A 26,812-nucleotide genomic window follows, 5' to 3' on the forward strand; every position below is an offset into this window, starting at 1 on the left:
CCTTGCAAACCATTCCCGTAACTGGTATGGCCATCTGCCCTGCTGAAGGGCGAGCCCGGTGCTCACACAGCCCGGCACAGAGATCCTGGGAATCAGTGGGAATAAAAAGAAATTGTCACAGCAGAAAAAAGGTGCGGAGGAGCAAGCTCCAATTCACCTTCTAAGTGCCGAGACACCACATAGCACCTGGATACCGCGGCACCTGGCACCAAGAACCTGGCACCACGGGCGAGCCCTCCGTGGCCAAACCCTTCGCTCTGCCCCAGACTCAAGGCCGGACGGGGCGAGGCCGGAGCGCAGCTCCCTGTGGACCCCTCGGACGCGGCTCGGGCTCGGAGGCGCTGCCCGCAGACCCCCGGGCCCCTCGCTGCCGGCGGCGAGCGGCGGAGCGCTGAGAGGGGCAGTGGGACCCCCGCGGGGTGTGGCGGCCCCTGCGGGCGGTGGAATTTGGGGGGCGGTGGAATTTGGGGGGCGGTGGGACCCCTGCGGGGTGGGGCGGCCCCGAGGGGCGGTGGAGGAGGGCGGGGAGGGCGCGGCTCGCCGTGACGCTCGCGCCCCTCGCCGCAGCCCGCGCTCTCGGAGCTGCTGCCCGTGCTTGGAGGAGCCGCTCGCTGTCGGAGGAGCCGCCGGAGCTCAGAGGAGCCGCCCGCGCTCGGAGCGGGCCGGGCGATGCGGGCGGGCGCGCGGCGGCGCGCGGCGCTGGTGGTGCTGGCGGCGCTCGCGGCCTGGGGAGCGCGGGCGCAGCGGCCCCGGGACCCCGCGGGTACGGGCGGACCGGGAGGGGACCGGGAGGGGACCCCGGGAGGGGACCCCGGGGTCCGTCCGAGCTCTGCGCAGCGCGTCCCGCGGGCGCCTCTGCCCCGCCGCAGGTGTGCGGCGCTCCGGTGGCATCGCTGCAGCGGTCCTTGCTGTGCTAGAGAGCGAAATCCACCGGAGCTCGAATCCGCAGACGTCCCGCGGCCTGAGGAAGGGGAAGCTGTCAGGATATGTAACACTTTTGCACTCGATTTTCAGAAAACGGGACGCGTTGCATCCTCTCGTCTTCATCGGAGTTTCCTGAAGGATTTTTCACACCGCAGGAAAGGAAGGATGGAGGAATCGTTATCTACTTCATAATTATACTGTACATGTTTTTGGCCGTGTCTATTGTGTGTGATGATTACTTCCTACCTTCCCTAGAGATCATCAGTGAATGTAAGTGACATCCTGATCTTTTTCCGTAAAACTGAGCAGCTTGGCATTAAACTTTCTCTTTTAAAAAGCTTCAAAGTTAAGAGTGCTCTGAAAGAAAACTGAAAGTTTCATTTTCCATGCACAGATGTGTCCATACGATATTTAATTTGATACACTGGATCAATATTTTATTGAAAAAACGTACTGATTACACTGCACAGGTATTCATTTAATATTTGCTTTCTTTCTGCCTGGAAGAAAAGCTGAGGAATCCTCAGTGTTAACTAAACTGACAATGTAACTTTGAGTTGCACAGTACTATATCCAGGTAACTATTAGTAAAAGAAAAAAAAAAAAAAGGAGAGATGGTGATGTGTGAAACCAAAACTCTTCCTAGGGTTGTTTTTCTTTGAAAGTAGTGAACAAGTGTCAGGAGGAGCTACTGCTAACATATTAAAGGTATGACACAGGAGGGAGAGGAATTCTATGGTTACCACAGTTCTAAGAAATCTAATCAACCTGCAACAATTCCCCTGGCTTCAGCAGACCACTGAAGAAAAGAGATGGTCTTGGCAGAGAGTTCGGCTTTTCACTGCCAAGAATTAAAAAAATTCCCTAGGGAAACTCATCCCTGAATTGGAAAACCCTCTCCAAATCAGAATACTTACAGCAAATGTAAGCTTAAACACTGCCATAAGAGCTGGTGTTTTGTTTATTGATGATAAATAAGCATTTGTCAGACTTTTGCCATGGCCAGCCATACGTCCCTGTACTTTGTCTGCAGGACTTGATCCACGGAGTGAGTTACATTTCAGAATGTCAATTTGCCAGAAAAAAAATCTCGTTTCTCTTAAGCAAGACACAGGCTCTTATACTGTCTATACAAAATGAAAATTTAAGATCACAGCACTGGTTTGAATTTAACTAACATTTCTGGTATGTGAAGACACAGTAGTACAGATTTCCCTAGAAGATAGACAGACTTGATCTGGATCATATGACAATATCAGACTACAGCCCATGGAATTTCCCCACAATTATTACCAATAGGAAACATAGTTAAATCTTGCATACAAATGCTGATTTTACAAGATATTTAAACTAATTTCTGTAATGAAGTTAGAAATAAAACTAACCCAATAGATCAGGCTAATTTTCAATATATTATTTTACGAATCTCATATAAATGCTATATGAAAATACTTTATTCTATTAAACTGTAGTAGTAGCTATTTATACTAATGAGAGTAAAGGGTGTTGGTTACTGAAGTATCCATTTTTTTTAAGCAATTATTTTTGTTCTATCCTCAGGCCTCGGCCTCTCACAGGATGTTGCTGGAGCAACTTTTATGGCTGCTGGAAGCTCTGCTCCAGAGCTTGTCACTGCTTTTCTAGGTAAGAGATATGTTTTGTCCCCTTATAGCTTAGAATTCTTTTCCTTGCATGCCAAACTGAAACATACCAGAGAGTCATTTTCCTTACAGGAGCTTTCGTGACAAAGGGAGATATTGGAGTCAGCACCATCCTTGGATCAGCAATATATAATCTTCTTGGTATTTCTGCTGCTTGTGGGCTGTTTTCCAGTGTGGTATGTATCAACTTTGATAATTCTGCTCCTAGGCACCAAATAGGTACCCTTTCTCATTTGCCAACAAAAGCCAAGAGACTTACTATGACAACTGCCAAGTTTATTATTTAGTAGCAAAACCAGCATGTAATCAGTTTTAAGATAACTTGCTATGAAAGTTTTTAAAAACACTAACTTGTTAAATATCATACTTAAGTCATTCCTAAGAATCTTTAATTTTTACATAATATAGAAACAACATATTGATGCAGCATTTACAGCACTTAGTGAAAGTATTACAGAGAGGTTTAAGAAAAGTACATGACTGATCTGCAGGTTTCAAGGCTGTCCTGTTGGCCGCTGTTCAGAGACTGTCTGGCATATACCATCAGTGCAGCAGCGGTCCTTGCCATGATATCTGACAACAGAATTTACTGGTAAGAGCACAAGTAGTGTTGAATTCCTCTTGACTGGAGATTTGTGAGACAGTGTTTTGAAAAACAAACAAAAATCCCCAAGCCCCAAACTTCCAAGTAGCCTGAACTGCCGTTCACTAACAGAAATAAACATCCCGTTGGAAAAAGTCACAATGCTTGTGAAGATTATTACCTAAACATTCAAACTCTGCATATTTATGAAGTTTGATCTGCATAGGTCTGTCTGTACAGACTTCACAATTTCTATCACAACTGTTCTGACATAGCAATTAGTGTTCAGCATTTACTCCTTTTGAGCCTTTCCTTTCACAGCAGCATTGTTCTGAAAAAGATTTGTCTGCCAGGAGATCATGAGTTTCTGATGTTTTAACTCCTCCATCAACACTGAAACTCCTGTTACTTCAACAAGACAGTCAGGTCCAGCATTAAGTCTCTAGAAGTTTATAATTAAAGCATTACATGAAGACTCAATTTTGCAAACATCAGGAAAATGTTCAATCAGTAAGATCCCCTGAAAAAACATGCAGCTATACAGTATACAAACAAAGTTCTGCAGGGGAGGGGAGTTTATCAAACTGCTGAAGGACATGGGGACACTCACAAACTTCCATGACAGCAGCCATACAATTGCAAATAGATGCTTTTGTGTGTTCTCCTTTTGCTATTCATGCAAATTTTCTCTCTCTCTCATTATGCCCACAATTGGGTTCTTTTATACTACATGTCATATAAAACTTGTTTTTCATTCTAGGTATGAAAGTGCATCCCTATTATTGATATATGGGTGTTATATTCTGGTACTATGTTTTGACATTAAAATCAACCAATACCTCATGAAAAAGTTCAGTCCCTGCTGTACATGTTTTACAAAAGCCATGGAAGAGAATGCAGAGCAGCAGCCACTGGTTGGATGGAGGGATGAGAGTGGACCTCTAATTCGTCAACAGTCAAGAACAGACAGTGGAATTTTTCAAGATGAGCTGGACTACTCTCAACTTTCAACAAGCTTACACGGGCTCGATGAAGTATCTGAAGGTACAGGTATTACACCTGTCTCTAGCACTCCACATGCCTGTCTGCATCAATTCTGATCAAGAGCAGGTTCTCAGAGAGTATTAAGATTTTGCTCGCTAAAGAACTCCAGCTTAGTATTTAAGTAGATCATTATTATAACCTGGAATATAACATTGAGCAAAATCAGAATGATGGTTTTCATATGAAGTTAGGTGCTAGAGGAATGCAAGGACAGTTGCACATTTGTGTCATAGTAGAACTTCTGTCTTTGTTGTATTTGAAACTTTTCAGCAACACTGCCTGTAAAATGCACTGTCATCCGAAAGCCACAGGGGTACTGTACTAATATAACTATTTCCTTATGACAGTGGAAGGTTCATAGCCCAAAATATGAATAGTATCAAAGTAAAGGGATAGCTGTGATGTGGCCCCAGGTCGTGTTTCCTCTTGGGCAAAAAACAGCAGTTGGTACTTACTCCTGGTAAATGTTACAGGTAAACCCTCATAAAAAAATTAATTTTCATCCACCTTAGTCCTCCCCTGGTGATGTAATAAAAAACATTTTAATCATAGAACACTGAGTTGGAAAGGGATCTCAAGGATTATCTGGTCCAAACTTCCCTGGCAAAAGCATGGTCCCAAATGGGTCAGCACCTGTTCAGCTGAATCTGAGAAGTATCCAACACTGGGGAATCACCACTCCCTGGGGAGATGATTTTACTAGTGATTATTCTCACTGTGAATAAATGTTTTTCTTGTGTACAAGCAGAATCTCCTCAGAAGTACTTAATTTCAGAATTTTGTCCAGAGAGATGTAAGTACGGGGTAATACTACAGCTGAAACTTCAAAAAGAATTATTTTTCATCTTTTTTCAGTATTCTCACAAGTAGAAGACAGTAATATACTGTATGCTATGGATTCAAACTTAATGCTACAATTTAAAAGTTACTTTTTCTTCAACAGATCATCCGAATGTCTTCACCATGCCTGAAGCAGATATGAAGAGAATTTTGTGGGTGTTATCGCTTCCTATTATCACACTACTCTATTTAACTATACCAGATTGCAGAAGACAGTTTTGGAGGAAGTGGTTCATGGTGACATTTTTAATTTCAGCAGCATGGATTTCTGCAATAACTTATGTTCTTGTATGGATGGTAACAATAGCAGGTAGGTACCAAAAGTGGTGTTGCTATACCAGTGAAGAATCACTGAAAAAGTTGTGAGGTTTCCCTGTGAGGTCTCCCTTTAAAAGTCAGTTTAGCAACTCAGACTGTGATGTAAAAAAACACAATAAAAACAACAGGAACTTACGTTTGACTGCTTAGTTGCCACCCTCTTCTATCCAAAGATCCAACACTTTAGAGTTTAGCTGCTTCACAATGCTTACCATCACATGAATGAGAACTTCATGTAGCTACAAAAAAACTGGTCTATTTTTAAAAACAGAGTTTCACTAAACTGCTTCATTAAGCAAAACAATTAGACACACACACAACAATAAACTTGTCATGCTGAAAGCTGACAAACATGAAATCCACTAAGACTGGATTTAGAGGTCAAAGTTTTTGGAAAAAATCTGTAATTTCTACACCTGTGTTTTTCACAAACATTACAGTAAGAGATTTGGCATTAAATTAACTGCCAAAACACTTCTCAAATGGTGTTTATTAAACATTCTCGGAGTGTGTATATGTGGACCTCTTAAAAACCTGCATCATAAAGTGGGGCAGTAAAAGGACTGCATTTAAGTGAGAGAGGGGGTATGAACTTGTATGTAAAAAACCTTCTCCTAAAAGTACTTTGAGGTATTAAAGGTCTCCTCATTTCACTGTTTCTCATGTCAGCTTGAAAGACATCCAGTTTTTAATTTTAAGAACAAGCAGAAAACAAAACTAAAACTCTACAGAAATTTTTCAAAGCTTGCCATTTTCACATTATAGCTCACTAATCCTACTCAAGTATTCTACTAGTTCAGATATGAATAGCTCCTTGTTCAGTGCAGAAACAGACCAACGCATTCAGAAAACCCTTGAGAAATTACTAGTAGATCACTGGATATTATACCCACCATGTAAACCCTGTGGTTAAATCATTTTCCACTTGTACCTACACAGCAAGGGTTCACCGTCTGGATGCTAAAAGCCTTTGAAACAGGATTCAAGTCAACATTATTGCTGTTCTACAATACAAAGCATTAATTCATATGAAAGTAGGTACAGTGGAGATTCAGAGTGTATTAGTTCACTTTCAAGAGTCATCACAGGTAGTACTGGGGTCTTTGGCCCACTACTTCTAGGTAAATTATATTCTATTTACATGTTAAAACACTACAAGTTAAACACACAGTATATTCAAGTTCAGGCTCTCATGAAGGTTGACTCAAAGGTTCTATCATTGCATAATCAGCCTATCAGAATGTCACAAAGGTATCATAGCTGGGCACTAAACTGGGATGGTCAAGAACAAAGTTACCTTAGAACATCTTTCTGTTGCTGGCAAAGAAAATTTAACTACTTATAGCAACACATCGCTACTGATACACAAAATTGGCAAAAGCCTAGAAAGGTAAGACTATTCTGTCTTGGTGGTCAGTTGCCAGAAAAAAAAAATGAACCACTACACATTAAATAGAAATCTATCTAAGAAAAAGAAAAATTAGTTTCTCCTGAGTTTATATTCTGTTTCATAACGTTCAGAGGGCTAGAAACTAATGTTGGATACATAAGGCTGGTTCATTCGTATTTCACCTTGGTCTGAACCATTATTTTCCAGCCTGGATGGTTTATAAAAGCTGATTTGTTGGTCCCTCATCCTACAAATCTATTAGAAGTGGTGGAAGGACAAAGAGTACAAATTCTCCAACAGGATCGTGTTAGTCCCTCTGAAACCAACAGTTTCAAACATAAATTTATGGGGCTGCTCTAGACTAAGCTGGTAAGTAATAGACAAGCATTGCTGACCTAGCTTAGCATACTGCCTCTTATTTAAATGAAATTGCTCTTATTAAATGTGTCAAAATATTTCAAGTAAGAACTCTGATTTCAACAATAAAAAAATTAAGATACATTTTAGTGAACAGAAGTTTAAGCTTAACTAGAGGTATGAGATACTTCAGCATAATGTTGCTTCTGAATGGTTCAACTGCTAAAAGAGTTTTGAAGAATCCCTGCATTTTAAGTTAGAAATTAATACAGTTACAGGACATTTGGGGCTAAGAAAAATAGAGATTATGGAAAAATAAGCTGACCTTCTAATAACAGTTTAAAACTTTTTTTTTTAAATTCAAACAAGTATTTCCCTAAAGGAACTCACACTTATATGGGGTTACTTGTACTTACAAGTCATATAAAAATCCTGCGTGTTGATTCTTCCAAATCACTTTCTAATTGGAGTGAAATGGTAAAGGCATGTAGTTGAGACAGTATTCTCATATCTTAATGACTGTCCTCCCCAAGAAAATTCATGTGCTTTTTCCCCTCCCCCTGAGGGGGTTAAAAAGAATGATTATAAGTTATTGCTTCATGAGATTTTTGAACACTAACAATGAGATGCCCAAAACTGTAAGAGAGACTATAGTATTTTCTAGAAATTGAGGGAAAAAAAGAGTAGTAATTTATGAGATATTTAAACTCCTACTTTTATCTGGAAGAAAAAAAATCACAATTGTTATTGTCTTGACCACTGCAGATTTGAAGAACAAGGAAAAGGGTATTTGTTGTTCCTCTTTAACTGCTTTGTGGTTCAGTCATCTCACATGTAGTTAAGGTTAGCTGACACATTCCATTTGAAATTACTGTATGATTACTGATTCTTTCTCTAGCAAACAAAGTCCAAAGCACTTTCTTTGGATGAACTCTAACTAAAACCACACTTGGATTTCCTACCATTATTTCTCAACTGCAGGTGAAACGCTGGGAATCCCAGAGTCAGTAATGGGTCTCACATTACTCGCAGCAGGAACAAGTGTACCAGATACAGTTGCAAGTGTGCTGGTTGCTCGAAAAGGTAAAGATTTTAGTATTTAGGCTCATGCCAATGGATGTGTTTAAAAGGTACTAGAAAAAGAAAGAATTCCAGTCAACATTTTGATAAATTCCAGGAGTAACTTCAAAATTTGTGCTCCAGATTTTAGAGCTTATGTTTACTAAAAATAAATAAATAGCTTACCTGAAAAAGCTGTGGCTCAGACATTTAAAAACTTCTCAAGAGTATCTCAGAGAAGTATTCTAGATTGGTTTAGTTGTTGTTGATTAAATATTACAGTTTTACTGCAGAACACAACTGTAGGTCTTGGTATTTTAAACATAACTGGACTTTATAATAGCCTATCTAGCTTAATTTTAAGTGCAACTGTGCAGATGCTGGTGATTTAGGGAGACTTTCTATGGTTGTGGTACCCATGTTCTGTAGAATCGTGACTATAGTTCTTCTGACGAAAAATCTGAAAAGGGTGCTCTGTGAGAAACTGAGGGCTGGCAGTCTGTTCCTCCAAAACAGTTTGGCAATTTCATGCAATACAACTAAGCCAACTTATTTGTACTTCTTCTTTTACAGGAAATGGAGATATGGCTATGTCTAACATTGTAGGATCCAATGTGTTTGATATGCTCTGTTTGGGAATACCCTGGTTTATAAAAACTGCCTTCATAAATACATCAGGACCCCTAGAAGTGAACAGCAATGGTCTGATATACACAGCCATTTCTCTTATCTGTTCTGTTGGTTTTATTTTTCTGGCAGTTCACCTGAATGGCTGGAAAATAGATAAAAAATTGGGAACAATTTGTCTTGTCCTGTACTTAGTATTTACTGTATTATCAATTTTATATGAACTTGGCATCATAGGAAACAATCCTACAAGGGTCTGTGGTAACTAGTTTTAATCAGTGATTATGCTGATGAAAAAAATAAAAGCAGGAGAAAACAATCAGTTTCTTCATTTAGTCAAAATAAAATTAAAAAAACTAACTCCAAACTCCCATTGGGCTCTAAATCTTATATACAGAACTAAGTCATGTCATTAAAGTAATATTAGGTAGAACAAAAACATCACAGCCTAATTGGAGCCCTTTCTTTTAGAGTCAAGAATTACAGTATGACTACAACGCACATATAAAACCAAAATTCTGAAAAAGACATCTACTTTTTACATTACAATGTTGATACACACTGGAGGGGAAAAAAAAGATCAGAAAACACCAAATAAATCCCACTATGCAATCTGGAGATTAACAGAGAAAATGGCTTATTTTATTAAAAACAGTATAACCATTCATTTAAACTGAATGACTAGAGACACTTGGCCTAATTTTCCAAAGGCACTGAGCATCCAAAGAATCCACAGTCTATAGGGACCTGCAGGTGCTCAGTGCCTCTAAAAAAACAACAAAAATCAGGCAAATTGTCTTTAAAAACCAAACATAGTAAGATTCAGTTAACAAGAATCACAGTATATTAAACACTATACTGTTAAAGGCTGGTGGGATTTAAAAGTTCCTTTTTACAGCTTTTGTAAGCATACAATGTTACTAAAAATGACTTACTAAGATAGAGAAGCTAAACAGACATAGGAATGTTCCTGAACACACAGTTTTAAATTATGCATTGCGATCCAAGCGGACATCAATTTCTCTGCCACTGATTTTTATGCCGTTCATTATCCTACAGGCCTTTTCAGCAGATTCTGGTGAGTCAAATCTGACTGTTCCACAGCCCTTTGATTTTCCATTCTCCATTTTTATTTCTGCAAACATTACATGACCTGAATAAATAAGTTAAACAGCGGTTATTTCAAGTTCTCACTGCATTAACAAATTAAAGAACTCACAAGTCATAAAGAAAACATTTTTAAGTAAGATCTAGGGGAACATACTATATTGGCACTTTCAGACTGATGGTACATTGACTCATTCAGGCAAGGTGACACAGCACAAAACAGCAGGAAAGAATCCAGATCCGCTGTCTTGAATCTTTCCTGAACTATGCCTATATTTGACTTCAAGTTTGAAACAAAGTGCCCCATAAGACTCAGGGAAAGGTTTGTGTTTCATACTGACACAGGTGTCATTAATAGGCATTAACTGAACTGTAGCTTAATCCAGTCCACCACGTTTATCACAAAAACACACCAAGCAATAGTCACAATCAGGCAATTTTGTTAAGAAGCTGCAGAGCAAAATTAAAGCCTTTAAAACAATAAAGTTACCAGGCTGGGAGCAGTGGAAAAGTAGCACACACTATTCAATTCCTGCTGAGCTTCCTTGAGGTTGGACATTCAGCTCACAAGGAAGTATTTTTATCAAGATGTCCTGGTACCTCTGAGAATGTTTAGTTCCTTGGAGCTAATGAGTTTTTGCTTACGGTGTGTTGTAGCACACCCTTCCTAAGCCCCTTGAATGTCACAAGGAACAAAAAACTTTTCCCTGAAATACAAAGCCTTTTACTTTTAAATATAATGTAAGACTAGCCTTTCACTGAAAGAAACTGAACACTGGGAAACAGTCTTTGTATTTCCTTACAATACTGACATGAGCACAATCTGTTGCTTATAATTCTTAAAAGCAAGTGAACATAATTACTACATCCATTAGTTCACAAAGAAAATAAAAAAAAAATTCTGAACTATCTGAAAGTTGCACAGGAAGACCTGATAAAAGAAAGAACCTGTTGTGCTATATCTTCCATCTACAAAAAAAATCAACAGCTTGTAATTTTTCATAGTTGAAATGCAAGGTTTAATTTATATCAAAACTGTAAACAGCTGTATGATGACTCTTAGGCATCAGTAGTATGTTTTACATTATTTATCCTGTCTATCCAAAATAAGAAGTCATCCTGTAATTCAGTTAAAGCTCTCCATTCTAAAGTGTGTTGTCACATTTTTATGACATGAAAAACATGTCATGTATTTCTACACCCAAGCTTTATTTTTCACTTATTTCTGTGAAAAGACCAACTTTTCAGTATTAGATAAAAACCATTATTGAATATTTGTAGCAAACCTTTATTTCTTAAGATACAGGGGAACATTACAGCCTGCAAATATGGTCGTCAGGATCATCTATATGTATAAGAAAACCTGTAATGCTACAATGGCAAAATTACCAACTCTGATTTGATGCCACACCATTTCTGAAGTAATGCATGACCTGGACAGACCCAGGCTTCTGCATATATTTATCTCATAGGAAACACTACATTATATACTTTTACTGGCCAGGAAATATATCAAAAAAAGAAAAATTTCAAAGAGTAATTTTATTAATGGAATAGGTTAAAGTTTATAGCAACTGAGCACTCAGAGCCAGCATAGCCCATACTGTACTTTGGTCTTATGTTCTGTCATGCCTAAAAATTATTTATATAACTCAAGAAAGCTGGGTGAAATAACAAAGATTAAGCTAGCCAGACTCTTCTTCAGAGTCAGACAATAGCCTTCCTGTTGTTATCTAATAAACACCATGTAACACATGAAGTCTCTGGAGATGAGCAGGGGTAAGGTTCATATACATACCACATTGACTGAATTTCTCCTTTAGCTTCTGCCAGGTCAAGTCAAAAGGAAGCTACAATAAAAAAGTATTATTGATAACAAAATATTACAATGAGATTAAGAGCAGGTAATCAAGCATACACACAAAATACACTTGTGGTTTCTATATATTTAATTGCTTACATTTCTCACAAATATCTGGTTGCCTTTAGAGCCTAATCTCTCTCTCATGCCACTTCCCATTGGGCCAGGCACAAATCCTCGATCGATGTCCATGTTCCTGTCCAGGCCTCCACCCATGGCTGGTCCCATTCGATCAAAACCAGAACCCATCCGATCCATTCCCATTCCTCCAGCCATATTGTTCATACCACCCATTCCACCACCTACACAGAGAAAGAAATGGAGGATAAAATAAAATCTCCTTTTAGTAATAAACACACAAGTATTTGGTATCAAATAAAGTTCTTGTGTCAGGAGAAGAATAACTTTATTAAAACTGCTGTAATATAAACCATAACTTATACATGCACAGTGATTTATTGAGGAACATGGCTAGTATTTTAAGACAAAGTATTACAAGATACAGAGTGTCAGTTCTAAAATAATAGTAAAACCAAACTGCATCAAGCTATTAGTCATACCATCTAATGCAGCAAAATGTTGAACACAAGAATTCAGATGTAAAGTCTGTCTTGTTTAATTAATAAAAATATGATACCCTTTACCAAAAAGATCAAATAAGTAACTGTGGCAATACTTTGATACAGATAATTTGATCACATACACTATTTTTATTTGGCTTCCTGCATTTACAGTCATCTTTACTTAATGCAGCCATACCCATACCCAATTACAAAATCTTCTAGAGATGGCTGGTTTTTTTGCTGAGAACAGAAGTTACTGCAAGTACTGTAAACCTAAGTGTCATGGTTTAAACCCCAATAAAAAGTACATACATGGAATAAAATATACTAATTTATTTTATATAAAGAACAAAAAGCAATAGCATTCAAATACTATAATATTTCTGGATTCATAATTAAAAATGAGTGTACAGTAGAACTATCAAGATCATGCATGAGGGACCTTCTCTAAGCCTTATGCCTCCTAAGATTGGCACTAGCAGGATTTTAGTTTCTCATCTGCTCTAGCCTGAGGAACGGAGACAGTTGCTGCAATACAAACTCAGTATTGGAGCTTTGCACAAAATTAAACTGGGTGATAATCTGAAATTGAAGGCTGACTTTTTATTTCAATTATGACAGATTACTGAGGTTCAGCTTCATGAAGTTTACTCAAATAACTCTGCCTGTCTTTTTTTCTGAAACACAAGTTTAGTTTAATCACTTCTCCCTCCAAACTAGAAGTTGAAACCATTCCAAAACTAAGATTAAGGGAAAGACTCTATTAGCTAGTTTTCCTCTGAACTTTTACCTCAACAAAACAGCTTTGAGAACTGTTAGACTTGTCACATGCAACAGAATTCTACTTCCATCAACAGCAAGGCACTACACTACAGCAAGTTCCTCTGACACAAGTAGGTGTACACGGTATTGTTACATTGCCTATGCATTTATGTTCTATTGAAACAAGTTAAACCTACTCATTCCAGATCTTACTGGGCCCATGCTAGGTGCTCCCATTCCTCCTGCAAAAACACCAATCATTGCACCACCTAAACAGAGAAAAATAATGAAGTGACATACACTGAAACCACCAGTTAGTGAAAAAAACAAAGCACACACTAATGAAGTGCACTGATCTCAATGTTACCTGGCAATATTTTTCTATAAGGGCACTTTAACGTGTGTCTTTACTATACAAACAAAATAGGAAAATCTAGTAAGTAAAATTAAGTTTCTCCTTTTCTACTACAGGATTTAAACTACTCTGATTTCTTTCTAGTTCTTCTCCCCTCTGACAGCCTGCCAGCAGCACAAACATGATAAAACTAAATTCCCACATTGGGAAGAACAACTCAAAACTCAAGGCTTCATCTTATACAAACTTGATAGTATAAAAAGTCAACAATTCTGCTGCAAATTAAACATCCTCAACGCCACTCTGATACTATAGCCCAATCAAAAGACACCTTCCTGGATTTCAAGGTTACTAAAACCAAATGCCTTCATAGTATTTCTTTTTAAGATACCATTAACCTAAATATTGTTACAGGAGTACATTAAGGCCTTCCCTGATCAAACAAAGTATCTATTAAAAGTCCCTACAGTTTCCTTCCATTATTTAAGTTTAGGCTGGAAATCTCTAATTTTTCTTCTCAGGACACTACTCAAATGGTCAGATCACTGACAAACTGTAAATTGAAGCTTGCTGGATCTACTGAATTAAAGACACCCACATCTATTTCTCACAGTGGCCATGGTCATGAATTTCTAAAACAACGTGTTACCAGAAGACTCAGAAGCCTACTGCTTACAGAAACATTTAAAACTGAAGTGGCCTTGCATTTTCACTCAGGAAACACATGTTTATGCAAGTAGCCAGAATTAAAGCATACACTTAATTTCTAAAACATTTATCCCAAGGCCTTAAGACTAGCTCAAAGGACGAGCTTATTATGTTCTTACCACTTCTACACAATTATGAGTATTGAAGAGAAGCACACAACAGTTCCCCTTTGCTATGACTTGCCTCAACTAATATTTTTTTAACTAAATAAACAAATCAGTAAATCAAACTTTTAGACCACGTGAATCTTATGCTCATAGCAGTTCTTCTCTTTCAAGGAGGTAAATTAAGGGAATGGAAAAGTACAAGAAACAGGGAAGAGGAAGAACAGCTGTCTCCTATAATGCATTTTGTGTTCAGTTTTGGGCCCCTTACAACAAGAAGGCCATAGATGTGCTGGAGTGTTTCCAGAAAAGGGCAACAAAGCTGATCAAGGCTCTGGAGCACAAGCCTTGTCTAGAATGGCTGAGGGAGCTCGGATGCTCATCCTAGACAGAAGACTCAGAGAGGACCTTTCTGCTCTAACTACCTGAAAGGAGGTTGCAGAGATATGGGGGTCAGTTTCTTCTACCAAGTAACAAGCAATGGAACGAGAGAAAATGGCCTCAAGTTAAACCAGGGAGGTTTAGATTGGATATTAGGAAAATATGTTTCACAGGAAGAGTTGTCAATCATATAAACAGGCTGACCAACGAAGTGGTGGAGTCACTATCCCCAAAGGGATTTAAAAGACGTGTACATGTGGCTCTTGGTGACCTGGTTTAGTGGTGGACTTGGCAGTGTTGGGTTAAAGGTAGGACTTGGTGATCTTTTCCAACCTAAGGGATTCTATGATTCATCCAGGTAACAGCACAGTAACAAAAGACAAGAAGGCTCCCCTGGTGAGCTCTTCCACACCTCTGAAGATGGAAGAGTAACTCATTCGAGGCAACCCCATTGCCAACAACACCATCGATAAACAAAGTAATGCTGGCTCAGTTACAGAAGCAGCCAATAAACACCATTCTGAGCTATACGAGCTCAGGAGGCAGAACAAAAACTGAGGGCACCAAAATTCAACAGTCCTGTCCAATGCTACCTGATCTGCAGTAAAAACAGTATTATACCATGCATTTGTAAAACAGGCTTATGGAAGTTACAAAGGCTGTACATGGACAGCTTGTTCAGGATTATGAGAAGCATATACTTCAACACCCCAAAGATTTAATACACCACAAAATAAAGAGTATGAAAGTAAATGCTTTCCTCAAATAGATATTCCATTTATATTTTACAGAGGAGGGGGAAAAACCCTCCATACCTGAACTTCTGTCTTAAGTGGTAACTGTAATGAACACTCAGATTACATCTTTACACTAATGACTGGGGGAGAAGGAACAGAAAATGACCAAGTGAAACAAGATCTCCTCTTCTTCTACAAAAATTATTCCAGTACTATGTCACAGAAAATTTAACAGTTACCATACCCATCCTTCCAAAAGACTCTCCAAAACCACGGTTCAATGCCATGTCACCACGACCAAATTCTCTTTCCATGTTTGCTCCCATTCCACCACGGAACATTTCTGTAAAGAACAAAGCAAAAAAAAACAGGAATATTTCTGTTATTTACGTTTAAGTTGATGCTCCTACAATGCTTGTTTCACAGCTTCTTGTTTACATAGAAGTGAGTCTAATGCACAAGTCAGACGCACCTATTACACACTCAACTCTCCTGCCAGTTCCTATGTCTCCACTCATGCAGCTACTTCATTTGAACTCATCTATATTACCCACCCCTAAATTGAGAGCTTTTAATAAATAAGCATTAGCAAACTAGTAGGTGTGCAGGAACGGTGTTCAACTACCTCCCATTCGGTTGACTCCAAATCCTCCCATGTTAGGCATTCCTTCCATTCCACGAAATCCAGGAAGTCCTGTAAAATAAGGAAAAGTCTTTTCTATACAGTATTAAAAGAAATATTTAAAGCAAAAAACTTCATTGCACGTACCGCCTCCCATTCTACTCATTCCACCAAATCCTGGGCCGTCTATTCCCATACCTTTAAACCAAAAAGATAAACAACACTTAGTACACCCTAATGGATTTTTTAAAAGTCAGAGTTGAAATCTCAAAAGCACACTACATAAGGCTTGCTTTGTCAAAAATCTGACTTTTTCCAAACATAGAAATGACAATTTTAAACTTTTAAAATTTTTAACTAGCTCTGTATAACTTAAAAATGAAGCATATGGATTTACCTCCTGGACCCATGCTCCCCATTCCACCACCCATGCTCAGCTGTGTTGCACTGATGGGCTGTCCACCTGGTCCAAGCCCCATACCAATGCCACCAAGACCACCTCAAAAACAAAAAATAAAGAAGTATGATCAGAAGAGAGACCTTCCTCTGTATCACAGAGATCACAGTAAGCAAAAGTGTTACTAAACTGTGCCAAAAAACATGGATCACCATATACTAGGTGCAAGGAGTAGTAAACAGAGCAGGTACTCACGAGGTAATTGGGAGCTTTTGCTGTCCACAACACGGAAGTCTTCATGAGGAACTGATTTGTCATCCTGATAGAAAACAACGACGTTATGCTATGATCCTTTCAATGTTTTGCCAGAGACATATAAAGTAGAAAGAAATGAAAGCAACTTACCATTTTTACATGCATGGGTCTATCAAACAGGAATTGTCCATTGAACATAGCTGAAGAAATGCAAGTCAAGGAATCTTAAGGAGGCAATTTTAACTGTTTCTGAAGAATTCATGTAGTAACTTCTTATAAGACACACAGTAATTGTACAGAAATATCTTTCCCTATCTTATCTTCAGCAACCCAATTTAAGGGCCAGAAGACGTAATACATGCTGTTAGGTACATTAGTTTCACAATTGCCACACTGCCAGGTATTTTAGTTTTGTTCAACATCATGAGGAACTTTTAGAATTGAGTAGCAAATTCAGTCATTACAAATGTAATCTGCACATTATTACACTTTAGTCTCTGTATCATAGCTACAAGACAAACAAGCACCATTTGCAAAACTACACATTGCAGAACCATTAAACACTAATCAATATATGACCAATTATTTTTCAAAACCAAGGATACATATTGCTTGAACAGCTTCAATTGCTTGTTCAAAGGTAACTGTTCCCATTCCTCGACTCTTGCCATCTTTATCTTCTTTGATGTCTGCACGCTTCACAGTTCCAGCAATGCTGAATACCTCCTTCAGTTTCTTCCAGCCAACTTTGAAGTCAAGCTTAAACACAGAAATACATCAGTGATTTCAGTGCACATCTCTGTTCTGCCACTACATTTGGAAAAGATTTTCTGCATTGCTGTTAACTCTTCATTGACAAAGTGCTTGATAACTGCAAATACTTGAGATTTTGTAATATACATACACTGTGTCAAAGTCCAAAAAGTCAACAACTTACTCTGTGTACATGTATTTTACTTTAATCAACACAACACCATTGGGTTGTTTCTTGAGAAGAGCAGCTGTAATTCCATGAGATCTCATATAAATACAGTAGTCTTTTGTGCTAATAAAGTACTTGAACCACTGTATTTGTTGGAACTTTATTGTGTTAGTCTAAGGTAACCAGCAAGATAAACTGAAGATATATTTAATAAAAAAGAAATGCAATTGTAAATAGTGAAAAGATGTATAAAATATTTTTGAATCAACAGATGAATGCAATAATTAGAAGTGCATGTCAGTCTCAAGAGTTTAATATATGTCCAAAATCTGAACACATACCCAACATTTTCAATTGAATATACTAACTGTGAACTATTTCCAATCTCTTCTTTATATTAAAACTGAACTACACGGGTATAAGATGTCTTACAAAGATCAAACAAAGTTATAAAACACAGATTTAAGCTTACATTGGCAACAAAAATCGTGGATCCAAGCCTGCCTGCTTGCAAATTACTGATAACCTCAGGAGGAATGTTTGGATTATTGAGAATAGAAGGTGGTAAATTCATCATTCCAGGTGCTGCATCAGGTCCGTGTCCCCCTGGAAACTGCCCTCCTCCCCGCTGCAGTGCCCTACGAGCATGTTCCCCTTCAGGATCCTGAAATGTGGGCACAAACAAAGCCACTTAACCATCAACAACTGGACTGCAACAAACAAAATGGTACCATTAGAAATTCTGCATAAACCCATCAAAATTATCAACTAAGAAATACACTTGTCCATGTCAGAGGGATCATGAACTGAATTAGCATGGAGACCTAATTCCCTCACCTCTAGAGGTGGGTCCTCTCAGATGAGGGCTGAGGCATATTGGCAAAGCACTTGTTGAGGAAGCGTGCACTGCCACTTCACATGCTGTACCTAGCCTATGGACAAGTAGAAAAGATTTCAAGCTAAAGGACTGTTAGTCTAGCACTCAAGACCTGAATTTATTTAGTTAGGTGGTGGTTTTGTATTATTTATTAATACCCTTTTTAAAATTGTAACAGGACAGGAAGAGCTGCATCAGATGCCATCATATGCTGCAGCAATACAACAGAAATGCTGACGTTATTTCACTTTCCAGAGTGCTCAACTTCTCCATTTCCAGCCCCATGTTTGCACACATGTAGTGGTTTAATAGTTAGCTCATTCTGTGTCATATTTTGAAGCCGGTAAGCAATATAAACATAGAATTACTTAGGTTGGAAAAGACCTGATGACAATAAGGTAAGAGAATATGAAGTAAAGTGTTTTAACAAAAAACAACATTAGATTATTTTGACTTTAAGACATACTTTTTGTCAGTTTGCTTGGCATAGTATCCAACCTTCTGCAAGACAACAGGCAGTTCAGCCCATTAAGAAAACTTCAGAAATAATGAAACTGGAAATTATACATCAAAGATTCTCAAAACGCTGTATGGTCATCTCAGGAGTTTAGCATCTTCACCATTTCAAATTCAAAACAGCAGCAACAAACATACCTCTTTAATATTCAGGGGTCTTCCACTAAGATCATATTTGTTCATAGTGTCTAATGCCTTCTTAACAAATTCTTCATCTTTGAATTCAACCACGCTTAGAAAGAGACCAAAACATTTAGAGTATTAAAATAAAGTTTAACATGCTAAAACTAAAAGAATGTTTGGATAGCAGTGTGCTTCTACACACATAAAAAAAGAAACTTACCCACAACCCTACATCCACGAGATTTGTCATCATATGTAAAGAGAAAACAAGCAAAAAAACAAGAAGTCAGTCAGCACATATGACACAGCAATGAAGATTCCAGTTAAAGATCCCAGTTCACTGTTAAGTAACTATACAAGTTATTTTCAGCTTCCAAATCCGTAATATATGCTCTTTAGTGGTAGCCAATCTGAATTTCTCCTGCTTTCTCAGCATACATACCAGTCAAATGCAAGAGAATACATTGTCTCTTAAGCTCTTTGAGTCAAACCAGAATTGGAAAAATGCCACACAGATCCATGTAAGGACAACTGGGAAGAGGAGGTAGGAGGGAAAGGGTGGAAAGAAAATAACCCCAAAACATAACCAAAAACCAATCAAGACACTCGTGATGTCATTAAAAGCTGTCCACTAACTACAAAATTCAAATCTACCTATATCAAGTACACCACTACAATGAAAAAGCAGTCTGCATACCTCTTCAGTACTACAGCATAATTGAGAAATTGCCTTATAAGAAAATAACCTTATTGACTGCACCAGCATCCTTCTTATAAAGCAAAGAGTTGAGGATTTCTTTAAGTATTGCAAAGCTGACAGCATGTTTTAGTTTTAACAAGTATTAAAGAAGTCATTTACAACAATTGATACAACCTCAGTTAAGATTCAAACCTGCATTTCTCACGTTCTCACTGCAGGTTTGGAGCTGCTATTGGCCAAACTTTTGACTATTATTAAGAAGACAGAGGAGCTTTAACAATCTTCATTATTAGTGCCTCATTGCAGGCACTCTGTTGGCTACCAACAATCTCCATCCATTTAGTTTTAAGAAAGTAAATAGCACTGAGCCATTGTTTAAAAGTACCAACCCTGCAAAGCTGTGAAATCAGGCACTTCACCCAGTATATTCTTAGCTAACTTTTTATATTTATTGGCCCCAAGAAGAGAATACTACACTAACAAAATTTAAATAAAATGATTGATTTAATGAACATCCTTTATATGAAACAGATTTGTACCAAGACAAAGATGTTGGCTAAAAAGAAGAATTAAGTAAATGCAATTTGTTAACATTTACAGAAGTACTTTGTCCCTTACAACCAGCTAGTGAGAGTTGCATGAAGGTATCAGACTACTTCTAATAGAGAATCCTCAAGGCTACCTTAATGAAAATCAGTGTAAAAATGAAACTTACTTTCCAATAACTGGTATAGGTATTATACAAAAATAAAACTGCTGAGGAACTTTTAAACCTCTAGCAGATTGTTGCCCACGGCACTTACCCTTGATTTTCCTTCAGCATCCTTAAACAGCTCCACGTATGTAACCTCACCAACTACATAAGACATACAAAGGGAAAATACCAAGAGACAATGCATTTAAACACCAGTATCTTTCTTTACTGTGCCCCTGTGCACAAGTCTACAGAGAATCACCTATTATTCACCAACAATCAAAACCAGACCAGCATACCTCCTGTCAATGGCTATATAATTTAGCTAATTTTCAGAAATATGCAGCAGCCACATTCTCAAAAGCTAAAAACAAACAACTATATTTAACCTAATTCATACTACAGATCATATTTTGGCCAGTATGATATAGTTGGTGAACAAATTCAGATATACACAGTCCCTTAACCTAACAAATGAAACGTCAACGTTCACTGAAAAGTGTTACATTTATCATCCTACTCACAACACCTGTTTTAAGGTGACTTTCTACCTGAATATCTTCAATCAAAAGTTTGCCTTCAATAATAACCAAATTTACACATCAAATATTGCACAGCAAGCGACTCACTTTCTAAAGTAGGAAGTTTAAGTAAATCAACCAATCAAATAGTCACGTCACCTTACAACAGATAAACCAGCAGTTACAGAAGGGGGGTCTGGCATTTTTCACAGCCTAAAAGCCAAGTGTGCTTTGCATTACTTTTGAAGAATCAATTTTTCAAGGAAAACACAGAACTAACTTTTTACAAAATCAATATATTATCGTTATTTTACCCCAAATGTAAAATAACATTTTTGGGGTAGTCAGATTTCTCTATCAGAACTGCAACAATAGTAACAAGCTTTTAAGAAAAAGCTCCAGACAAACAGTCATGGCAGTAGTGACAATGCAGACAAAGTTAATGCCACAGCCAGATTCCACCAAAGAAATACAAAACAACTTTTGAAAGACATCCCTTATTATTCAGGTTAACACACTTCGTGTGTTGCTTAAATACAATAGCCCTTAGAGAAAAAGAAATCTACAAGAACTACAACTAGACAAAACACAATCTCTTTAAGAACTCATGAGGTCATGCATATACTCTCTACTGTCACACCAGAATGGCAGAAGATTGTGAGCACTTCATTTACCCAGCCTACCCTGCAATGCAATTGTCTCGGATGAAAGAGGGGGAAGGGAGATAGATGTACCAAGTAAAGGCCAAAACAAAAAGTCAAATCAAATCTGTGTGGCTCAAAGGACACATCGGTTGCATTGAAGCCCTATCAGTTTCTGTGGAAGTGTGTCACAAGGAATAAGTTACCTTTCTCTCTCATCAGGTCTTTAATAGCTTGCCATTTCATGTCATACGGGATGTTGCTAATAAAAACTCTATTGCGATTAACAGCCTTCTTGTCTCCAGAGCCTGTGTTCTTCTCCTTTGCATAGGGGTGGAATCTATTCTTGTTTCCAAGAGAAGGGATTGCCTTCGCTTTTGCAACGAATTTCTCTTTCACAGGTGCTTTCCCTTCTTTTGCTGTCTCATCATTATCCCTACATTAAAAACAAAAACCCAAACAAAAACACTATTAGTCTTGTGTTGGATCATTAGACTGTCCCACTTCCTATCTATATAATTGCATATTTCTTATGATATTGGAATTCCCAAGATGTCAAATGCTGCTTTTCAAATTAGGAAAAATAAATTCATGCTACCAGAGTAATTCCAAAATTCACTGTTTTATAAAGAACAAAAAAATGATACAATATTAAGTAAAGAAAGTACACCTTACTAATTCCTTTACATTCCATTCCACAGAATCATAGAATGCTAGAATGGTTTGGGTTGGAAGAGACGTTAAAGATCACCTAATTCCAAGCCCCCTGCCATGGGCAGGGAGGGACACCTTTCACTAGATCACCTTACTCAGGGCTCCATCCAACTTTTAACACTTCCAGGGATGGGGCATCCACAACTCTGGGCAACCTGTGCCAGCACATCCTGTCTGTCAAGACTCAGAAAGATGGAACTATGAAACTACTACAAAGCCCAAAACAGAAAGAGTGAAAAATCAGCTACAGTACCCATGCCTTGGTGCTTTGGTAATGTTCACACCTCACTTGGACAAGTTACAGGATATTCAACACAGAAGTGGGAGTAGAAACAGTCTAAGCTTGGGAACTGAAACAGCTCAGGATGCTTCACTCAATGGAAAAATAGTATATCTAAATCAACTCAAATTAGTTTTATATCAAATTATGTTTTATCTACCCTATAAATAATTTTTATTCGCAATTTGTGCCAGACTACTGTCAGACAGAAATTAAAATTCAACTAAGAACAACAAATATTTTTTCAGTTTCACTGCTTAACACAACTAGAATTTGAAAACTTGCTAAATGCATAGGAAACAGCTGTATTAAGCCATGCTATGAATCTAAGACTAATTAAGTAACTAGGTATTATCCACTAAAAACAAGAAAACAGATGCCTGGCCCTCCGTCTTTCGAAACTTCACCAATAGCACCGAAATTCTCCTTTCAAAATATTTTTTTTTAGATGAAAATGCAAGAAAATTGGCTGCTTCTCTTTTAAGGCAGTCCAAATCTCAATTTCAGTAAGACCATGCACTTCAACAGAATTAGAAGAAATATCTATAACTCTTCAGCGTTCCTGATATTGTTACCATCACCAGGTCATTTAGCATGCTGAAGCTCAAGATGCCTGAATTGTTACTTTTAAAAAGGAGAACTGCTGAACTGAAAGAATCCACTGAATAAAGTCACACAAATGTGATCCACTAAACAGATGCTACTTAGCATCTTTAACTACACATCACTGTCTACTTAAAGAGAAACTTAAAAAGTACTTTTACAGAAACATGTATTTTTAAAAGCCAGAATTAGCATTTTGAGTTAGAACAACTAGAAGGTGCTGTCCTACAGGACTGACAGAAGTGAATGAATGTGAACCTCCTTTCTTAAATTACATTGCTATCTTTACTATATTTCCCACATTTTAGAAGGCTTAGTTTTTATCTCATTTCGACACTTCAGAAGGTTCCAGGCATTTGAGTTTTACAACCACAGCATATGGCAAAAACAGTGATTTTGATTAACAGACAGATTTTCAGCTCTCTGCACAGTTAACAAAACAGTAAGTGGCAGTCCTGTACTCAAAAGCGCATGCAAGAAGATTTTTATGAAGCTAAATGTATCATCTACTCAAGCCTGGGCACTTTTCAGGGAAGAGTACATTCAAATATAGCCATATTTCTCCCATGACTTTTTCCCCAATTTTGAAATACTCATATGGGATTAACTTCACAGTCCTTGTGTTTACTCGTGGATTAGCAACTGGGAAATGCATGGATACTCCCCTGGGGCAAGTATTTGTAAAATCTAAAACATCTCGAGTCAACAACACGTTATCTGGTTCAAGCATCCTCCAACGTTCCTCTGCATCATCCCTCCTCCACACCACCCTGTCTGTGTGACAACATAATTCTTGTGTGGCTGTGTAATGAAGTGAAATGAAGGGAACAATGTAGGAACTGGAGGGATTCAGGGAGGAGGCAAAGAGCTGAGTATCAGGTCTTCCAGTCAGATCAGTTCCTTCCAATCCCATCTGCAAATGCAAAACTCCTGCCCAACGAGACTCCTAGTAAAAATCTGAGTTCTTCCTTAAGTTTTAGGATTAGAGAAATGGATTCTCTTCAGCCTTTTAAGCTCTTTCCTGCTTAAAGGATTATGAAAAAGCCCCTTGGTGCACAGGATGAGACAAGTCTCCAAATATGGAATCCAGAGGCTCTGCAAGACCTGCCTGTACAAATCAGTAAAAAGCACAGAAGATACAAGCCTGGCACAAACTCCTATACCTGGGAAATAAAGCAACACTGCACTTGGTCTGGGAATCACAGCCAGGCTGCTGAAAATAGAGGATTAATTAAAGAAACAATCCTTCTTGCAAAACTCATCTGCCAAAACCAACACAGGCCAGTGAACAGGCCAGAGGCAGAGATCCTTTTACAACTCTTACCCTCCTCCTTGAATGTTAAAAATAATTTCAATCAAATAATACACTCAAAGCAGTGTCACTTTAGTCACCTACAGACCACAGAAAAGCCAGACTCAGAAATTGTGAAGTGACATTTTCATGGGGGGAAAAACAACAGTAATTTCTAATCTTTACCTTTTGTATGAGCTACACATTTCCTACATTAAATTAATATTTGCCTGTGAAATCACAGACCATCACCATTCCTAGGACTGGAAAAAAGATGTCTGCAATTAGTTCTTAAAAAAAAAATACATATGCTCATTGATTTGAAAGATCAATTATACCTTTGGAAAAGAAAAAGCTTTTGAACTTTCCATAAAGTTTTGAAGACAAAAGACAAGCTTTCCACATGCAAAAGTAGAAGCCTAAAAACAATAAGCATATGATGTATCAACATGAAAGCCCTAAAACTTGATTTTTTAAAAACAAACTTCTGCTCCTCTCCTCAAAAGTGTGCAGAATAAGCAGACAGAAATGGAAGAAGTTCATAGCATGTGATTCCAAAGCACATGGATAACTTTAGCTTTGTTGTGCTGAACAGTTCCACTGCCCAACACAAAAAACTTAGGGAAGCGTGCAAACTGAGCCAGGATTCCTCTCCAGTTTAATGAATGCTAAGCAAATCAGGTTAATGAAATACTTATTTTAAAGTAATACATTTCACCTACACACTGACAGCTTAATCCCTTGTACACCCGTTTAGGGGAAGATTAGAAACTGTATGTGAAAGAGTAAGATTTGCATTTCTGTTACCAAGAACCCCCATTACTTTCAAACTTCAAGTTGTGACTTCTACCACATAGGATGACTGGGATTTTTCATTGGCTTGTGAGGTTTTGGAGGGAAAAGAAGATATTGTTGACAGGAGGGATACAGAGAAAACATATAATTTCAGCAGTAGCAACCTCAAAAGGCAATAAAATTTATACACCTAAAAGGGGCAAAAGGGTGACAACCATCCTGTGAAAATACAATTCTAATCTGTGCAGTTTAGAAGCTGAGGGCCAGACTAGGGGGAAAAACCACAAATCCACAAATTCAATTTTAGAGTAAAGTAGAATTTATAGCTTGTAAACTAAACTAAATTTTACAGAGTCAAGTAAAGGCATGAAGTACATCTTTATTCCTCCAGCTTTATACTGAACATGATCCCACAAGCATTTTTTTAAACACAACAGTATCAGAGCACGGCTGCTTAGAACATGTCAAAACTTCACAGACACCAACAGCTTTGATGTACTGTAAGTCTCCTGGAAATGTATTTCCCTCCAAGATCTGAATGAGATTGGAAGAGAAATTGAAATTCCAACGATCTTAGGCCAAAACCTAGTTCATGTAAAGAGAAACAACCCTCAAAGCCTGATATCAAGAACAACCACGCATACAAAGTTATCCACGGTATTGTTCCAGATAGCTGGTACTTACAGCTCCCTTATACTAAGTTCCTTTTACACCTACTATACAAAGCATAATTTTACATACTCCGTGTATGAAAATGTTACCGTTTCCAAGAAAACTTCGTGCATGCATGTGCGGGGTTTGTTTTTAGAAAGTAAATTACTATAGGTCTGTCTTACCATTCTCACGTAAACAAAAGACTAGCTTAACGACTTTACAAATAACAACGTTTCAGCACGAAGCGGAAACGTAAACGGCACCAGAAGCGATGCAGAACACTCCTGGAGGAGCATCCCGTGGGAACCGGTCCGCCGGGTACCAGAGCCCGGGGCTCGGAGCGCAGCCCTGCGGGGCGGCCTCGCAGCGCGCAGCCCTCGGGGCCGCTGCCCGAGAACCGCCACCCGCCCCGCGCCCAGGCCGCGGCCCCCCGAGCTCCCGGGCCGGGAGGGCCCCCCCGCCGCCCGGCCCCGGCCGTGCCCCGACCCCGCGGAGGAGGAGCCACGGGGGCGGGGGGGTCCGGCCACCTCCTCCCGCTGCACCCCCGGCCGCGTATCCCCCGCTACCCTCCCGGCCCTGCTCTCACACACATTTTGACGCCATTTGCGCTGCCCGCGCCGCTACCGGGTGCCGCGGCCGCCGCCGCCGCCGCCGCCTCCTCATCCTGCGGCGGCTGTTGCGGCGTCTGTTGTTGCGGTGCCGGCTGCTGCTGCGGCTGCTGCTGCTGCTGCGGCGACGGCTGTGGCGCCTGGCCGGCCGCCTCCTCGGCTCGGCGCGGCGCGGCCGCCTCCGCCCTATCGCTCTCCGCCATCTCGTGCCGGGCCGC

General features: G+C 38.9%; 2 protein-coding genes across 3 annotated transcripts; one reads left to right on the forward strand and one right to left on the reverse strand.

Annotated features, from left to right (window-relative positions):
- The first annotated feature begins 641 nt into the window (after positions 1-641).
- On the forward strand, positions 642-9,978 carry SLC24A5 (solute carrier family 24 member 5). The gene is made up of 9 exons (XM_014874116.2): positions 642-763; positions 1,015-1,194; positions 2,485-2,568; positions 2,658-2,761; positions 3,077-3,177; positions 3,929-4,212; positions 5,156-5,362; positions 8,099-8,200; positions 8,750-9,978. Exons 1-9 carry the CDS (start codon positions 670-672, stop codon positions 9,070-9,072), a joined length of 1,479 nt encoding a protein of 492 aa, XP_014729602.2. The 5' UTR covers positions 642-669; the 3' UTR covers positions 9,073-9,978.
- Positions 2,845-26,812, reverse strand: MYEF2 (myelin expression factor 2). Of its 2 annotated transcripts, XM_014874112.2 has the most exons (17): positions 26,577-26,812; positions 21,856-22,085; positions 20,597-20,649; positions 19,314-19,321; positions 19,109-19,202; positions 18,050-18,241; positions 17,261-17,414; positions 16,806-16,855; positions 16,656-16,719; positions 16,401-16,502; positions 16,151-16,201; positions 16,007-16,075; positions 15,626-15,724; positions 13,294-13,365; positions 11,871-12,073; positions 11,709-11,760; positions 2,845-9,956 (listed from the first exon to the last, which is right to left on the reverse strand). In XM_014874112.2, the coding sequence occupies exons 1-17, from the start codon at positions 26,795-26,797 to the stop codon at positions 9,793-9,795; spliced, it is 1,878 nt and encodes a 625-aa protein (XP_014729598.1). In that variant the 5' UTR covers positions 26,798-26,812; the 3' UTR covers positions 2,845-9,792. The 2 variants fall into 2 exon arrangements, with proteins under 2 accessions (XP_014729598.1, XP_014729600.2); XM_014874114.2 differs by lacking the exon at positions 13,294-13,365.

The sequence above is a fragment of the Sturnus vulgaris genome, chromosome 13 (genome assembly GCF_052056855.1).
Source record: "Sturnus vulgaris isolate bStuVul1 chromosome 13, bStuVul1.hap1, whole genome shotgun sequence".
In the NCBI taxonomy this organism is placed as follows: domain Eukaryota; kingdom Metazoa; phylum Chordata; class Aves; order Passeriformes; family Sturnidae; genus Sturnus; species Sturnus vulgaris.

Excerpts from the sequence above, each read along its gene's own strand:
- SLC24A5 (XM_014874116.2), top strand. The coding sequence starts at position 670 with ATGCGGGCGGGCGCGCGGCGGCGCGCGGCGCTGGTGGTGCTGGCGGCG. Across the intron at positions 3,178-3,928 it reads TCTGACAACAGAATTTACTG|GTATGAAAGTGCATCCCTAT; the intron begins GTAAGAGCACAA and ends TTTTCATTCTAG. Across the intron at positions 5,363-8,098 it reads ATGGATGGTAACAATAGCAG|GTGAAACGCTGGGAATCCCA; the intron begins GTAGGTACCAAA and ends TCTCAACTGCAG.
- MYEF2 (XM_014874112.2), bottom strand. The coding sequence starts at position 26,797 with ATGGCGGAGAGCGATAGGGCGGAGGCGGCCGCGCCGCGCCGAGCCGAG. Across the intron at positions 16,720-16,805 it reads GACCCATGCATGTAAAAATG|GATGACAAATCAGTTCCTCA; the intron begins GTAAGTTGCTTT and ends GTTTTCTATCAG. Across the intron at positions 16,076-16,150 it reads AATGAGTAGAATGGGAGGCG|GACTTCCTGGATTTCGTGGA; the intron begins GTACGTGCAATG and ends CTTATTTTACAG.